Source organism: Rhipicephalus sanguineus, chromosome 6, assembly GCF_013339695.2.
Source record: "Rhipicephalus sanguineus isolate Rsan-2018 chromosome 6, BIME_Rsan_1.4, whole genome shotgun sequence".
NCBI lineage: Eukaryota > Metazoa > Arthropoda > Arachnida > Ixodida > Ixodidae > Rhipicephalus > Rhipicephalus sanguineus.
The window spans coordinates 25,277,512-25,296,151 of NC_051181.1; the positions used below are offsets into that span (position 1 = coordinate 25,277,512).

The 18,640-nt window shown below is 48.5% G+C and overlaps 1 protein-coding gene across 1 annotated transcript in view; it reads left to right on the top strand.

The window, feature by feature from the left end:
- Positions 1-18,640, top strand: part of LOC119395656 (uncharacterized) — a 69,283-nt gene that overhangs the window by 42,692 nt on the left and 7,951 nt on the right. The window contains exons 5-7 of the mRNA XM_037662646.2: positions 2,738-2,920; positions 3,847-3,981; positions 13,950-14,039. Coding sequence (XP_037518574.1) covers positions 2,738-2,920; positions 3,847-3,981; positions 13,950-14,039 — 408 coding nt within the window. The remainder of the gene's footprint in view (positions 1-2,737; positions 2,921-3,846; positions 3,982-13,949; positions 14,040-18,640) is intronic.

Below are 18,640 nucleotides of genomic sequence, written 5' to 3' on the forward strand. Positions count from 1 at the left end.
TTACGTCATGACCATGCGATGTACACTTGGCAGGCGCAGTTTGTAATGTGCTGATACTGGCACAGATTCCCGGAGCATGCAGTACCCTGGTAGGCCTTAGTGGCGGATATTTTGTGCAAACTGGCGAAGTAATTCGGAAAGACTGGTAAAAGGAACACACAGGATGACGTCATAAAATTTCCTTCAAACTGCGGAATACAATTAAGAAGCTGATAAACGCAGCGCGGATTTGAAAATATCTGAGTTAGTTACGATTTCATTGTTAGTAAAATGTAGGGATGTGCTGCTTACCAAGCTTCCACAGAGAGACGAGGCTCCCCTTTTCGGAGCCAGTCTGCATCCCGATAAAGCCCATCCTTGGTGCAAGCGGCCTGTCATAGGGGCGAAGCACGTTAGGGTCTCAGCTTCTCGGCGGCGCATCGTCGTCTGCTGTCGCCGCGTGCATCGCCGTGACCCATTTGCTTGCTTGCATTGTCGTGTCCTGACCATTTGCTTGAGTGCAAGAGAGGGCGCCACCGCCTCAGCGCTCGCCGTAGGGCGAGCGCTGAGGCGGTGAATTCGCAAAAACAGCGTTTTTGCGTTCTTCGCAAAAACGCTGTTTTTGCGATGAACGCTGAGTTACCAGCTAGCGAGGAACGAGAACGCGGCCTCGACCGTGAGAGGCAACGCCGACGCAGGCAGCGTCTGCTAGCGAGTTTCTTGATTGAAAAAAAAAAAAAAAATCACAGCATATCCACGGAGTGAATGATGATGAGTGGGCGAAGCTGCGGAGGTTCATCGGTAAACCGTGAATCTTCCGTGAATTCTGCCCAGTACATCATCACCGACGTGAGATCGGGCGCGTTTATACTAAAGGTTCGATGAGTTATGACGACTTGCAGCGCACTTTAATTTTACATGTACGCTGTGAATTTTCATTGTTTAGAAAACCATTGCTTAGAAAACATCTGGCGTCTTTCGTTAAGCAGCTGGCGTCTTTTCGTTTTGCTTTAGAAACATCTGGCGTTCTTTCGTTTTGCTTTTACAAAACATCTGGCGTCTTTTGTTGGTTTATTTCTCAATCAACGGCGTTTTGAACAAAATTTTTATTGTTTAATCACGCACAGGAGAAATCTCACCAGGCACTACCTTGGAGGTAAAGAATGGCTGCTAATGGGAATGAGAGACAGAATAAGTCGGCTTTTAGCTAACGCTGCGAATTGTTTATTGTTCAACAACGCACAGGAAAAATCTCCCACCGGCACCACCTTGCAGGTCAAAGCGTAAGACTGGTTACATACTACGCTACGAGGGACGAACGGGTGCCGCTATAAGGAGCTTCGCCCCTAAAACGCCAGGCCTGCGCTGAAAGCACAGCACAGTCACAGCGAAACCTGGAAGAGCGGCGTTTCTAGAGCCCGTTAAGCTCCCTTGGGGCTACAATACAAGTACACTAGAAAGGTACCCGCTACGCCATAAATCACAATTTTTGTGAAGTTGGGAAGCACCTACTAAGCCATTATTAGTCATTCTGCGGAGAAGCGAGGCACCAGCTACACGTCTGTAAGACATTATGTGCACTTTGTTGACGCGACGACTGATGACGATGAAGAAATATGGCTCAGCCCTTTGTTATGGGTTGGAATCCTTAAACGGCCCACCAGTTACGTAATTTGCATAGGGTGACGCCCGGTTGCTATTTCCCTCACCCGTCATGCTGTATAAGATACGTTGACGTGGGAGAGAGACGGGGGGGGGGGGGGGCGAAGAACTTTACTGAGACTCCGAGGAAATGGATCATGTGCTTATGGGCTTCCTTGGCAACCAATACAAGTGCACTTGCGAGGAACCCACTACGCTATAAATCATCGTAATTTTTGAGAAGTAGGGCAGCAGGCACTGTGCCATTTTTCGTCATTCTACGGATAGCGTTGGTACCTGCTAAACCCATGTAATGCATTATGCGCACTTTGTTGATGCTGTGTCTGATGACGATGAACAATTATGGCAGAGTCCTTTGTAATGGGTTGGAAGCATTCAACAACCTACTCGTTGCGCAATTCGCATTGTGTGACGCGTGGTTACAGAATTCGCGTTGTGCGACGCTTGGTGCTTATTTTACTCTTCTACTACGCCATATTGCATATGCTAATGTGGTTCTTTCCCGACATGAAGCCTGTATAGGACCTTTTTTCAAAGCAGTTTCGAGCGCCGGCATGGCTCAGAGGTTGAATACTGGGCTCCCACGCAAAGGGCCCAGGTTCGAACCTCGTTCCATCCTGGAATTTTTTTCTTATTTCGTTTTTTTTCTTATTTCGAGCGATACTGGTTACGGACACCGGCGGCGGCGGCGGCGGACAACTACGGCGCCAAAAACAGCCGGTGAAATGATCTCATAACAGCTTTCGCTGTAAAAAAAACCGACTGCTCGGGCTGCACAATCGCTCACCGGCCACCCTGTAATACAGGCACTGGATCTTGACCTGCAACGTAGTGCCGCTGGGAGATTTCTCTTGTGTGTAGCTAAACAATAAAGATCCGCAGCGTGCACGTTAACTAAAAGAGGACTGTGGGTCTCTGTGTCTAATGTTTCTGCTGTCTCTCGTTGCCCATTAGCAGTGATTTTGCTGTGGAGAACACCGGCGCGCAATGCATATATACTTCGTCCCTCCACGGGTTTCACGTTAGTGGCGCTGAAACACCCTTCCCTACTTGTTTCGGACCTCCACAAATTTTTTATGTATTTTTTTCAATGCAGACTACAGGGCGGCGCATTGGGGCCAACCTTGCCTGCTATTGCAGTCTACGAAGACATGCGTGGATGCGAACACTGCATGCTTCCTTGACCGGCCACCGAACAGAACCACAGCGACGGGCTCGTCGTGCCAATGTGTCAACGAATTTCCCATCCATATACCTGCACTCGGGAGATGTGAAAAAGGTGGGTGCCATTGAATAGAGCCACTGCACTACTTCCATCGGTTGTGATTTAAGGTAGGAAGAGTTACCAATAAAGGTGTGCCCACACAAAGATTTTGCGCCTTATTTTTTTTTTCGCTCCAACAAGTAGCTGATGATCCACTTATCATGACTAGAAACATCTTTTGCTGGAGCGCGCGACGGTTAATTATTTGTAGACGTTCTTATAGAGCCCAGTCGCAGTTTCGGTTTCGGGGAGCACCGAGAGCAGCTGGACCAAGTTGGTTATTTTGTGAACACATTTTGCCTAGTCTGCACACAAAGCGGTGACCTGCATCGTGTGCGGCTATGCCTTTACGTGAGCGCCATGTTCAGAGCTGCGGCAGGCAGCATACGGAAGTAGCATGGCAGCCAGCACAAACTCGTGACGTAGGGGGTTGTTGTTTGTTTACGTAAAAACAACTTGAAAACTGCACGACGTTATCGCGATGCGATCAAGTATTTAAAGTCGTTTTCAGATATGTTACTTACCATACTTTCCGTTGACATTTTGTACACGCTGCATCTGTGCCCACAAAAATCTGCGTCACAAGTTATCTCGCCTTCGAAATTTTTTTCCCTACTCTCTTAAGCTGGCGCGGGTCCCATTTCTAACATATCATCTTCTTAGCCTCTTCTTTGGATACAATATTAAGCCCCTAATTTACAAGAAATGTAGTCTTGCAGAGAGAACATTCGGAAACATAAGAAGACAACCATAAAATTTTGTGGCAGTCGTATGGCTTCCCACTCACGCATTTATATGGATGAAAAATGTGAATGAGTACAGGTAACAATCTTAGCTAACAGTCACGATCAGAAACAGTTCTCACGTTGAAGTGTCTTCTCCTCGAGTGGCCTCCTTTGTATGAAACCGTTCTGCAACTACTCTGTCTCTCCTCTGCGCAGGATCACACCTTGGTGACAGCTGCGCTGATGACAGCCAGTGCCGCTGGTTCACGCAATTCGCGGTTTGCTTGCGCGGCTGGTGCCAATGCGCGGACGCCTACATGGTTACTCGAGGGGGCAGCGAATGCATACCAGGTGAGCACACAGCGCTTACCAAGCGCTTCGAAGTGTTTTCTTGCGAATTTTTAGAGTGTCATCGAGGCTCGTGCTAAGCATATGTAATGAGGAACATGTCGCTCTGCTATTTGGGATGTTTTACCCCAAGGGCGAAACATTGGCAGCGCGTGCATGGTGTTTGTGACGCAAGGGCATACGCTGGTGGAGGGATGTCATGTAAGAATCTGCGAGGTTTCTATAAACGGCCGCGTGAAAAGCAGCGTCATTCTCATCGCACGCGTCGCGCGTAGACGACTTACAATATGTGACTGCCGGCTAGATGCTTCATAAACAATTTTGCAACACTACCCTAACGTATTGAAAGAAAAGCGTTGTTTTTAGCATTTTTTTCGAAAAAAAAATGCGAGAGGGTGCAGCGCCTAATGTGCAGGACCAAGCTGAACGTATAGTGCTCGTATAAAAACATGCATAAGAAGATAAGAGGAACGCGGTAGTGCGCTAGCGCACAACGCCAATGCGAGCTGTGGTGGTAGAACATATGCCGTTGATTCACAACACAGGCACCTGAGTCTAGCTTTTGCAGTGTGTCCTGGCCGCTTCGCATTGTCGGATTTGCAGTAACACGTACTCCTCTTATCTAGAGAGCCTGAAGGCCTCCGAGTGAGATTTGATCTCTTGTTTTCGGCGCCAAAGCACTACAATTCTCGTGACCGCGCCGATGGTGCTAATGTTATACTCTCTCCCCCTTCACCTTACAATTGGGCGGAGGAATCGTGCTTAGGAGACTTCGGGCCGGGGTGCTCCTTACACCCGTCGTCATCTCAACGTGGAACTGGTCACATTTACCACTCGGTGCTACGTGTCCATACTCCTATGTCGCAGTGAAAGTTGATGCGTACCATCTTATGTGGACATGTGAAGGGTTACAATCGGAACGCTGCAGTATCCTCCTACAAGCCGGCCTTCGCAACAGTGACACGACAAGTAATGACATCTGGATACATGACACCAGATTCCACATTACACTGTTTCACTTCATACACAACACCGGCCGTACGGCATACATCTATTAGACATATACAGTGAACTCTCACTTGAGTGAACTTGGAGGGACCCAATGAAATTGTTCATTGAAGTGAAAGTTCACTAAACTGAATATTTACTAGAATATGGAACAGCACTGGACACGGCAGATATCGCGTCAAAAGTGTGAAATGCAATTTATTTTGAAAGTAATTCTGCAATTTTTATTTGGACTGGCGCCTTTAGAGCGCAAGAAGAGACAAATCTGTCCAGAGAGCTTACACTTCTGTGCACTGCCTCTAGCACAGCTTGTTGCTGTGACACGAAGTCTCGCAACTTTCTCATGTATCCTACAGCCTCGTCTAGAGATACAGGATTTGAACCTGTCTCAGCCGTTACAACTTTGTCGTCGCAATCTTCTTCTTCCGGTTCCTGATAAACACTGGAAACAATTTCGAAATCTGATAGTTCTGCGCAGGTAACAAGATCACTGTCACGCTGCACATAATCTTCAACTTCGTTGAATTGATACTGAAATATTCACTATTGAGAAATTTAACTGAAAGATTATTGCACGGAATGCATAGGAAAACCGCTGGGGACTTTCTAAAAGTTCGCTATTGTGAAATATTCGTTAAACCGACATTCGTACAAGAGAGAGTTCACCGTACTCACAGAGTATTGTGCCTTAAGGTACTTTAATGCATATCGCATTAAAAACAACAACAACAACAAAAAAAGGAGCTCTCACCCTAAAAGAATTCATTCGGCTGTACAGCACCAAGCTGAACGGTCGCGTGAAAAGCAGCGTCGATAAACTTCTATTTGGTAACATGTTTTGTCATTATTAGCTGAACATCGAAATTACTAGAATGCTTGAAAACTTTGTCACACTCTCTTCTACGAACAATCAACCTTGTTCTGCTACCCTGCATTTCTCGACCGGTGGCAGCATGCGGCGTATAAACGGGCTCATCTTTCGTCTCGTTTCTATCACACATTAAACTTGAGGGCCAGGTAGACAACTCTAACATAAGCGTACCTATCTGCCTACTTCCTTTCCCCTACCTTGTTTAACTTATCATTGCCCTAACGCCGCCTTAACCACTGCCTTAACCACTACTGCCTTAGCACAAAACACTAACATACAACCCTAAAAATTTGGGACATATAAGTCATAATTGTTGTTTTTAACTTACTCTTTTACATTTAATCAGCCTAACGTTTAACGTTTACGTCCTTTCGACAGCGCTTTGCTGACTTAGCCCCTGAACCTTTTGTTTTAGTTGGCTTTCTCTAAAATTTATCTTTGGGCACTCCCCCGATTCACTTACCTTTTTTTTAATTCGCTAAACCCCGTTGTGTCTTAGAGAGGTGCGGGTTACCGCCACGTCATTTTCTTTTGCTTTTTCTCCGGGGGACAAACACAGCACAGCGCACCCTGTAACGCTCTGATAGCATCGCGTAAGCTCCAGTACGCCTCTCGTATACGTGGGCACTGGTCAAGAAAGGTACGCAATCTTCGCTTTGCAAGCACGAACATACTTCTGAAATTATTAATAGCCTGCGAAGGAAGTCTTGAGATCAAGCCATAAGTTATGAACCAACAATTGTAGGAATATTTCTTGCGCAGTGCAAGTGGTGGAATTCATAACGGTATTGTGAAGAGAATATATAAGCTGACCAAATTCAGTTTGACGATTGTTGAAAGCGCCTGGGTAACAAATAGTATAACAATTCTTACGGCTCATCACGACGATGGAAATTACGGCCGCGACGGCCACCACGGATATATACGTATAACAGTAATAATGGCGCAATATTTAAAGACGCAGTGCAGGTCTAAAGCGATGTGGGCATACACATAGACCAAGATTCATAAGTATTTGAACAGAACGCTGTTCCTCTTCAGTGATGGTTTTGATTTGTGTTTCTAGTTTTCGCCGAAATCCGCGTGATGTCGTGACGCCTTCACTCCGTTCATCGCCACTATGAACGCGGAGCGACCATAAGGTCCACTTTTCCACGAGTAATCACAGCTGTTCTTCGCTGGAGCGAGAAAAAGCTGCTCATCGATACCGAGGACATTTAACGGCTATCTGTGACGGGCGGTGCTTGAATTAATGAGAGTTTCATATACCTGTCTGCAAAAAAAGAGAACGGAAACGAGCATTGCCAATGCGATAGACATCCACTTGCGTCGCTACAGGGACACTGGAGTTGTCCTGAATGCGGCTCGCACGCCATCGTCTTGGTACCCGATGGTTCCTGGAACGAGTTAATATCGTGGTTGAACACGAAAACGCTGTGTGCTTCTTGTAAGGTGTTTTGCCGATTTATAATACGCTCACACCTGCTATGTTAGTAATCATTGAAATTTGTAAAGCCGGCCATGTGGCAAAGGATATTGCAAGAAGAAATGAAATGGCATTACGATTACGCAGGTTAGCCTACAATCACGGCATTGGCATTTGCATTAAGGTCCACAGAATGCTCCTTGCAGGCATGACTTAATGCAGCTGCCCTGATCTGTTTTGTCGACAGCTTTCACAAGATGCGATAAGTGGTTTTCGGATTGTGAAATTCACGCGTAGCTCATCTAAAGAATGTACGGATCCTTTCCGCGGGGCACCGCTCGGTTAAATGACTACACCGACTCTTACTGTCTTACGCAATATACTTGCCGAAAATCCTGATCTTAGCGATTATTGAAAAAAAAAGAAAAAAAAAAGAATTATGCCCGCAAGACGCCATGGGCACGCTAACATTTTTCGTGTTAGGATAAAATATTGAGCGTTATAGCTTTTTACCGTTGTCAGGAAAGATGCTACCGGCGCGACCGTGTATTTATGATCTCATTGAAGCCGGAATAGTTAAAAAAGAAAATCCCCTCCCGCACGAACAGATTAGTATCTCAATCTTGGACAATGTATTGGCACTGAGTAAACTTTCAGAAGTTATTTTCTTACACACTGTAATAGCCTGCGCAGTCTACAGTATGTCCCTAAACAACGCTTCATATTCATAACAATGGCGTTGTTCCAGAAGCAGCTATATGCTGGGATCATAGAAGAGGTTTGTCCTAGCATCACTAATCCAGATTAATCCAGATCCAGGCCACGCTGAGCAGCGTCTATGGTGATTTCAGTTTGTGTGATTATGGCATGGTAAGGGTTGGTTTCATAAAACACTCGGTATAGTGGTTAGTGCGGATACCAAAATTGTGCTTCCCATTGTGTGGGGTTTCCAGTGGCTGAGCTCAGAGGGGACTTTTGGAGTGTTGTTTGTCTCAAAAAATATACCAGTCTGCACATATGAACGCTTAGGGCACGTAAGTGAAAATTGTTGTGAGAGGTCGTACGTGCAAACATAGTGATCATAAAACTTAATAAGACTTCGACTCGGCCGTACAGACACGGTCCTTTCAGCATAGCGGGTCAGGGCACACTTCTTGCCAACTAAGAAGCTTTTATGTATGAGAAATCAAACGGGTACATGCCAGATTTATCTGTGGTTGACTGTCCTCAGACTCGTGCGTTTCCGCAAATCTCACAGATAAACGACTGCAGATGACATCGAAAATCCGGGTTCTAGCACAGTGCTTATATTACCCGGTCATATGGAGCAGATTCATGGGACTGTACTGAATATGAATGACAGACGCTCCGCTGTTACGGAAGACGACGACGACGATCGGTGGCCGTGGTTGTCGCTCGCGCACGCGCTCGCCAGTAGCCAGACCTGCCTGATAAAGAGCCTTTCGCAAAGCAACGTCTGACCTTTTCTTGACGTACAACACCCCTATTTCAAGTGGTGGAGGAGCCGGGTACCCGTCAACCTGGAACTTCGCAATCGGACGCTACCATCGCGTTTCACCATGACTGCTCCTGGCCCTTCGCAAGCTGCCGCAACCACGACAGTCTTCTGTACGGGTGTGCCTCGGCAACGCGACCCACCCGTCTTTCGCGGAAACGACGAGCACGACGTGGAGGATTGGATAGTCGAGTATGAAATAGTAAGCGCTTCCAACAAATGGGACGACTGCGACAAGCTCACGAACGTGCGCTTTTACCTCGCTGATGTGGCCAGCCTCTGGTTTAAAAACCATGAGGGTGAAATCACCAACTGGTCGACGTTTAAGACAACCATCGCGGCGGTCTTCGGTCGTCCCGCCGTGCGCCGGCTTCGCGCGGAACAACGTCTGCGTAGTCGAGTCCAGCGCAGGGACGAGACCTTTACAAGCTACATCGAGGATGTCTTGTCTCTTTGCAAGCGCGTCGACCCATCTCTCGCCGAAATCGACAAAATCAAACACATCATGAAAGGAGTGGACGACGATACGTTCCAGATGCTCGTCGCTCGGAATCCTCAGACTGTCGCCGACGTGGTCCAGCTCTGTCAGTCATATGACGAGTTGCGAAAGCAGCGCGTCTCGACGCGCCGTGCAGCCGAAGATACAGCTGAGGTTTCCGCCCTTGTCAACGACGTCGCCGCTGGCCATGCCGTTTTACTGCCGCATATAAAGCAGTTCATCCGCGAGGAAGTTGCGCGTCAACTTTCCCTTGTCACCCGAACACCTGAGCCAGTAACATCATTAGACCCACGTCTACGCCAGGTCATTGAGACACAAGTAGCGCAGGCACTACCGCCATCGCCGCCTACCACTACACCGCTGACGTACGCTGCCATCGTTTCCAGACCACGAGCCCCACCTGTTTCTGGCACCTACCGGGACACCGGGTACTTCTGCACTACGACGCCGCCCACACGCATGGCACCCCATCCTACCTCGACCACCGGACCTTCTGCCGTTAGCCCATGGCGTACCTTCGACAATCGGCCGATATGTTTTGCGTGCGGTTTTGTGGGGCATATAGTACGCCACTGTCGCCGTCGCAACCTGCAGCCTCAGGACGGTGGGAATTCCACAAATCAAGCTGCTCAGTTTCCCCCACGACCTTCTTCTCCTCTCGCCGACTCGTTTTCCCCACGACGCCCTTTCGACCCCCGCCGGACATCATCGCCCCGTCGCCGATCCGTTTCCCCGATGCATCGCCGCCCTAGCCCCGCACGAGAGGAAAACTGACAGCCGCAGTTCCGGAGGCAAGAACTGCGTTGTCGTCGAACTTTTCAAGACCTCCTCTTTATCCGCCCAACGAAATCGATATAGAAGTAGAAGGTGTCGCCGTACGTGCACTTGTCGACACAGGCGCTGTCGTTTCTGTAATTAGTGAAAAACTGTGCCGCAATTTGAGAAAAGTCACAACGCCTCTTACCAATCTTGCCCTGCGTACGGCGACCTCGCATTACATATCACCGACGGCTCAGTGCACAGCTCGCGTTGTTATTCAAGATGTTTGGTATGCCGTCAAGTTTGTCGTTCTTCCTCGCTCATCCTACGACGTCATACTAGGATGGGATTTCCTTTCTGCCCATCAGGCCCTCGTCGACTGCGCTCGTGCTGAACTGACATTGACGACTCCGTGCCCCGACCTCGACGACCGCAGTGCGCCTAAAGTATTTGCCGCAGCCGACGTCCACATCGCGCCTTTGTCCGCCGTTCTAGTGCCTGTGTTTTCGCCTGCTGCCACTAATTCGACCCTACTGTTTCAACCATCTATAGCTAGTGCGCGCCGTCGAACCTTCCTCCTCCCATTTGCCGTCATCGACTTTTCCAATGGTTCCGCGGCCCTTTACGCGTGCAACGTCTCTGCTTGCCCGTATATCCTACTACGTGGCGAGTGTCTGGGGACCCTCGAGACCTTGGATTGTATTTTCGAAGACCCAATGCTTCCAGACAAGCCATCGCTACCGACTTGTGCCATTACACCTGCAACTGACACCGAAGTTCCTATGGACGTGTTTCGCAAATCTATCGACTCCCACCTCACGCCTGGGCAGCAGGAACAGCTGGTCAAGCTCCTCCAGCGTTTTCGAGGCTCCTTCGACCACGACCAGCCTTCCTTAGGTTGAGCGTCAGCTGTTGTTCACCGTATTGATACCGGTCAACAGGCACCATTGCGGCAGCGTCCATACCGCGTGTCAACTGCCGAACGCCGTGTCATCAGTGACCAGGTCGATGACATGCTCAAACGTGGCATAGTCCAACCATCCAGCAGTCCCTGGGCCTCTCCAGTTGTGCTGGTGAAGAAGAAGGACGGATCCATCAGATTCTGCGTGGATTACCGGCGTCTCAACCGAATCACCCGCAAGGATGTCTATCCTCTGCCGCGCATCGACGACGCCTTAGACTGCCTACAGGGAGCAGAATTCTTCTCTTCGTTAGATCTGCGCTCTGGATACTGGCAGGTACCCATGGCGGAGGCCGATCGCGAAAAAAACAGCTTTCGTCACGCCTGACGGGCTCTACGAATTCACAGTCATGCCCTTCGGCCTGTGCAACGCGCCAGCTACATTCGAGCGAATGATGGACACGATCCTTCGAGGCCTCAAGTGGAATATTTGCCTCTGTTACTTAGACGACATTGTCGTCTTTTCCACCGATTTTTCGACCCATTTAGCCCGCCTTGAGCAAGTTCTCGCTTGCCTCTCCGCCGCGGGACTGCAACTGAACTTGAAGAAGTGCCACTTCGCCGCTCGAAAGCTTACGATTCTAGGCCACGTGGTTTCGAAGGACGGCATTCTCCCTGACCCAGCCAAACTTACAGCCGTTTCAGCGTTTCCCAAACCGACTACCATCAAACAGCTCCGAAGCTTCATTGGTCTTTGTTCTTATTTCCGGCGCTTCGTTCGCAATTTCGCGACCATCATCGCCCCTTTGACCAAGCTCCTCGCCGGCTCTAGTGATCTTTCGGCGTGGTCTCCCCCTTGTGACGATGCTTTCAACGAACTGCGCCGCCTCCTTACGTCGCCGCCTATTTTGCGACACTATGACCCATCTGCACCCACAGAAATCCACACAGACGCTAGCGGTGTCGGGCTGGGCGCTGTTCTTGCGCAGCGGAAAGACGGCTTTCAAGAGTACGTCGTTGCCTACGGAAGCCGAACTCTTAGTAAAGCCGAAAGCAACTATTCTGTCACCGAAAAGGAGTGCCTGGCTATTATTTGGGCGATAGAGAAATTTCGGCCTTACGTGTATGGACGCCCTTTTGACATCGTGACTGACCACCACGCCCTTTGCTGGTTGTCGTCACTAAAGGATCCAAGTGGTCGCCTCGCCCGATGGGCGTTACGCCTACAAGAGTACGATATCCGCGTGGTGTATCGCTCCGGCCGCAAACATTCGGACGCCGACGCCCTCTCCCGTTCGCCCCTTTCTTCTGACCCTGCCTGCTGCACAAGTCGTCTCTGTGATACCACTGCCCTCACCATCGCCGACATGCCATCTGAGCAGCGCAAGGACCCGTGGCTTGCATCCATTCTGGACATATTTGCTGGTCGGACCGCTCCTCCCTCTACTCGCACGTTGCGTCGTCAAGTCGAGCACTTCACCACTCGCGATGACGTGCTTTACCGACGAAACTACACACCCGGTGGCCGTCAGTGGCTACTCGTCATTCCACGTCGCCTGCGGTCCGAAATTTGTTCCACATTCTATGATGACCCCCAATGTGGCCACGCAGGTTTTCTCAAGACGTATTCTCGGATCAGGCTCCGATATTACTGGCGTGGTATGTACCGTTTTATTCAACGGTACGTTCGGGCTTGTTCCACATGCCAGAGACGTAAGACTCCTCCTCAACACGCCGGCGGGCCCTTATTACCTTTGCCATGCCCCTCCCGGCCGTTCGACCGCGTCGGCATCGACATCTACGGTCCCCTTCCGAGCACTGCAGACGGTAACCGTTGGATCATCGTTGCCGTCGACCACCTCACGCGGTACGCCGAAACTTCACCTCTTCCTTCATCTACAGCAAAAGACGTTGCCAGTTTCATTCTGCACAATCTCGTCCTTCGTCATGGAGCACCTCGAGAGTTGCTAAGTGATCGTGGCCGCGTGTTCCTCTCCGAGGTCATCACAGCATTGCTGCGTGAGTGCCGCGTCGTCCACCGTACCACAAGCGCCTATCACCCCCAAACCAATGGAATGACAGAACGCTTCAACCGCACCCTTGGTGACATGCTGTCTATGTACATCTCGTCAGACCACTCAAATTGGGACCGAGTACTACCGTTTATTACGTTCGCCTATAACACCGCCATTCAAAGCACTACTGGGTTCTCCCCTTTTTTTCTCCTTTACGGACGCGAACCTTCCTGCACTATGGACACCATTCTTTTGTACAGACCTGACGCCTCCGAGTCCACGACTCTATCCCAAGCCGCTACATACGCTGAAGAATGCCGCCAACTGGCACGGTCATTCACAACACAAGACCAAGGGCGCCAGAAGTACCACCACGACGCATCCACTGACGCTCCATCCTACGATCCAGGCTCGCTCGTCTGGCTGCGTGTCCCTTCTGCTACTCCTGGCCTTTCCACCAAGTTGGTCCCCAAGTACCACGGCCCATATCGTATACTCCAAAAAAACATCACCGGTGAACTACCTCATCGAGCCCATGGAACCATCTCCTGACCATCGTCGCCGTGGCCAGGAAATTGTCCACGTGTCTAGAATCAAGCAGTGCTACGACCCTCCCGTGTTTACTGGTCCCTAGGTCGCCAGGATGGCTCCTTATTTCGCGGGGAATAATTGTACTGAATATGAATGACAGACGCTCCGCTGTTACGGAAGACGACGACGACGATCGGTGGCCGTGGTTGTCGCTCGCGCACGCGCTCGCCAGTAGCCAGACCTGCCTGATAAAGAGCCTTTCGCAAAGCAACGTCTGACCTTTTCTTGACGTACAACACCCCTATTTCAGGACCTAATTTAATTCCAGAAAGTAAAGTGCAGATAAGGCCTGCATCTTTGTGCTAGCATCACGTTTTGGTGATTAACAATCTTGTGTCCAAATTTTATGCTTTGTCTTATTACTACATTGCTTGCAAATTTGCAGTGGCACCTGAGGGTCGAGAATGCACTATGGACTGGGAATGCGAACGCTCCGGCATGGTATGCATCGAACGCACCTGTCGTTACAAAGTCGGTGAGTTTGTGTCATGGCAACTTGTCCGGTGGGATTCAGAGGCATAGATCACAATATCGCTCTAGGCAAGCACCGCGAATTCTATTTGACGCATACGATACGCTGCAAGCAGTGAAAACAATTTGAATGGACTAGAAGCTCCAGTGTGTGGTAGTAACTTCTTGCAGATAGCCAACTCTATTTCATAAGGATCTCATCCTGCGGCTTGAGGTCGGCCTGTCGAGCCTCTCGCTACGTAAAGGAAATAACTACGAACGAAAAGCTTCAGCGGTCTTAGCTTCCGCGCATTTGCCATATATTCGGCATAGACGTCAGAAATACTAATGCGTATCTAAGTCATATATTCTCGCAAAGGTGTGCGAAGTACTCATACGTATCTAAACGTGCATAAAATTGATCGAAATTCCGGAGACAAATTATTTGCGTACAAAATCAAAACTCACTGACAGGTGTGTGATTGTCGATCAGTATACGAAAACAGACGCTGACCACAATAGGAAAGCCCCGCCACGGTGGTCTAGTGGTTATGGCGCTCGACTGCTGACCCGAAGGTCGCGGGATCGAATCCCGGCCGCGGCGGCTGCATTTTCGATGGAGGCGAAAATGTTTGAGGCCCGTGTACTTAGATTTAGGTGCACGTTAAAGAACCCCAGGTGGTCAAAATTTCCGGCGCCCTCCACTACGGCGTCTCTCATAATCATATTGTGGTTTTGGAACGTTAAACCCCAGATATTATTATTATTACCACAATAGGAAACGGAAACCCCAATGAAAACATTGCCCTAAATTTATTGATGACAACCATGATCATATGTCAAAGTTTACTCGATTAATTACCAAAAGAAAATATTGTCTTTGTGTGCGCAATTACAATTTTTTGAGTTCATAACTGTAGACGTTTGGCGCAAAGTTGACGGATCAAATCCAAAGCCTAGAGAAAAAAAGCGCGAAATTCATCGGAGCGTAATTTGAAAACTACAAGCCTTATACGTAGATATTTGTGTGAGTGTGGAGAGAGGTAGCAATATTAAGAAAATAAATCAAAGCAACGAGCGATAGTGATTAAAAAAGCGATAGCTGTGGGTCGCCCCTCGACACCTGCCTCTCTTTACTACCACGTGGGCCTAAGTAACTTCTAGTTTTTGCTTAACATAGCTATACACAAATTCAGCTCTTTATGACAGGGCCCCCGACACACACAGGTGCGTTTCTCCGCCGGGCGGCTATTTCCGGCTGTCCCTTTCGCTAACGTTTTTGCATTTCGTGTGGCTGCTTATCCCTCAGCTACCACCGCGAAACATTTGAACACATGCTGACGACATCCGCAATTACAGTAGTGGTATTGCTGTTGCACTTTTCTGTGCACATTTTGGCGGCCATGCAGCCTATAAGAGCAAATATTTTTCTGATACCACTTACCTCTTCTGTATATCTGCTAATGGCTGATTTATTTTGCTGCCCATCGGGCACCCTGCACAGATAAAACAGCTCGTTGAGCGCTGAACCGTCTTCACCTCTTTGTGTTCTAGTATTACGTTGTCAAGATGATAGCAGACGTCACCGTTGTACGAGATCACAACTGCCTTGCCCTGACTCTCATACCCACTACTTGCACGTTTCGGCTCAGCACTGAGTACGGAGTGCTTTTGTGACTTGCATAATCATCTCACAAAAAGATATCTTGAAAAGGCTTGCGGACATGCGCTTTATGCAGGCCACTAAGCCAATGAATACCCATAGCATGTCTTCAAATAAGTGTTGAGTCAATTATCGTATGTCCTGTCACCGAACCCGAAAATGGACCAACATATTTCTAAACTGCTAATAATACTTCACTGATCATTTTGATTTGGTTGCTTGCAGAACATCGTTCACGTATTTGAATAATAATACCAAGATCTTTTTCAGTATTTCACAATGGAACCACTTCCTTTGAAAACCACTTGTATGAATTGATTTTTCTGATGATAATAAGGTAATTTACGATCGAAGTGCTTGCGCACAAGAAACGGTTATGCGTTATTTTCGTAGTGCCTGTATGGAAACTCTAAGTAATGCGGTTGCGGCACAAAGCCTATTTCCGTAAAAGCACTTAGCCATACGCCTATCGTAAATCATTCCAGTCAAAGCTGTAAGTATTGCTATTACAAAAAAAAGGGGGGGGGGATGAGCTCGATATATCGTATAATTTGAAAAAAGAAGCATTGAAAAAATTTACCGAATCTTCGACGCGAATTTTCGTGAGCAAGTTGGCTTACCAGCAATGCTTCACAATAATGCGAGGAAGGCGACTCCAAAGCAATGCGCGGGGATCTTTTTTCTAGTTTTTATTCTTCCGTGGTTTGTAGTTGAAGGTGCGGGCTATATACTGTCACGGGGTGGTGACGTTGACGAAGGAAGCACTCGGTCCGCGATGAAACTCTTTATTTTGACGAACTTGTGGCCAGGAAACAGAAAGTCAAACTACAAGCAGTACACACTGTGCACTCATAGCGGCGAACAGAGCGTCGGCCGCCTACAACCTGACAAGCAGTAAAGCGCGTCGGCTTTTATACATGTGCTATCGAAAATTCCAGCGTTATCGCTGGCGGGCGCGTAAGCTGTCAAATACATTAGACATCTTAACGGAATGATCTAAAACAATCGCGGAGCTTCTGAAACATCGCGGCGCGGTCGGCGCGGAGCGTTGCAAACAGTCTTTGCGGGTCAACCTCGAATACATCAAAAGAACATGCATGGCAATGGCCCCCTCTGAAAGAGCATGGCCCCGATGCTTAGCACAAAACATGAAATTGAAAACATGCATGCAATACAAAAGAAAAAAATAAAGCAAGCAAAAACTGGAGTCCACATGTTCCTTTATGTGCATAGAAAGGCTTCAGGCGCACCACATGCACGACCTCGGGGCGTGCCCGGCGCCGCTGAGAGTTCGTCATGCTGTCGGGGATAACCTCGTAGTCGAGCTCGCCGATACGTCGAAGTATCCTGTAAGGTGCGAAGTGTCGTCGAAGAAGCTTCTCGCGAAGTCCGCGTCGGTGTATTTGCATCCGGACCCAGACACGGTCGTCAGGCTGGTACTCTACGTGGCGTCGACGAAGGTTGTAACGACGGCTGTCGGTCTTTTGCTGGCTCTGGATGCGCAGACGGGCGTGTTGTCAGGCTTCGGCGCGCTCAATGTAGACGGTCATGTCGAAGTTTTCTTGGTCGTTAACGCGCGTGGCATTACACGTCTGCGAGGCATTACACGTGTGACATTACAGAGACGGCTGATACGCGAAAACATACGGAATCTATACAGTTACCACCTCGACATCTTCACACGCAGCTGTGCGTACTTGTCGGGCACCGGAAGCCTCTAGTCCGCTTTGGCTCAATGTCAGCCTTGTTCTTCAATGTAGTACTCAGCATTCTTCTTAGGATACTGCACGCATTGGTGACGTGCGGCATCTTTTTCAACGTTTTACTGTGTTGATCATCGCCAGCTTTGCAGTGAAAAGCAGGTGCTTCAGTTTCACGCTAGCCATCGCGTTAACAAAGGAAGCAGAGAATCTCGAAGACGCGAAAGGTGACCGTGCAACAGGGCTAGGCAGAGATGTTCGGAAAAGTATTCTGGAACACAGATATCGAAATACATGGGTTGGAAGCCTAAAATACAGGTATTGAGCTACATGTATCTTTGACATGGCGGGATATTTCGGAGATACTCTTGCAATAAGAGGAAAAAAGTATTCCGGAATACAGATACGGCAACACAGATACTGGAATACTGTTTTTTCTCAAGGATGCTCATACTCCGCAAATATATTTGTTAAGTGCCCCATAAAGTTGCACTTCCTTTAAACTTTCAGTTCATTTATTCATTCATTACAGTACCATCAAGCGCCATTAGGACATTACAGAGGAGGGGGGGGGTTACGAAGTACATAATTAGTAATAATAACATTAATACACGTATCAATTGCAACAAAAAAGTACACCATTTCACAGCAACAGTAAGAAGGCTTGGAGACTGAAATAGACATACTTGATGACTACAAAACGAGCTATGCTAGAAATAGCATAGTTCAAGCATCACTCGAATCACTAATGAACACCAGTGAAATAGGTTGTCTTCTAGACAGCGTCGGTTCGGTCTCAGCACTAGACTCGCGAAAGAAAAAAGTCTAGCGCTGCAGACGAGCACAAACTCGTGTTATAGTGAATACCGCCATCATAGCCGGATAGTCCTGCAGCATGGCGATAGCTCTTCTCGAGTCGCCTAGGTACGGAAACACTTCCGCCCTCACGTGGGTCCGTTCTGATCGTTCGGAAGCCGAAGTTGGTCCCCATCTTCGGAATCCTCAGCCCTCTGGCCCGGTCGGTGCCGGATCAGACGGCTTAAGATTCCGCTGCCCATATAGGCCGGTCATAATTACCTACGTGCATGAAGCCCAATATGTCAAAATTGCACAATTCAAACATTGGCTTTTTAAAATCACGTGCTTTGGGGGTGAGAGGGTTCAAGCTACAGTGGTTGAAGCCTTCCCAGGTCACTCCTGCGAGCTCTCTAAAGAGACACGGAAACATGGACAGTAGAGTTACTGTATATGCTACATTTAAGT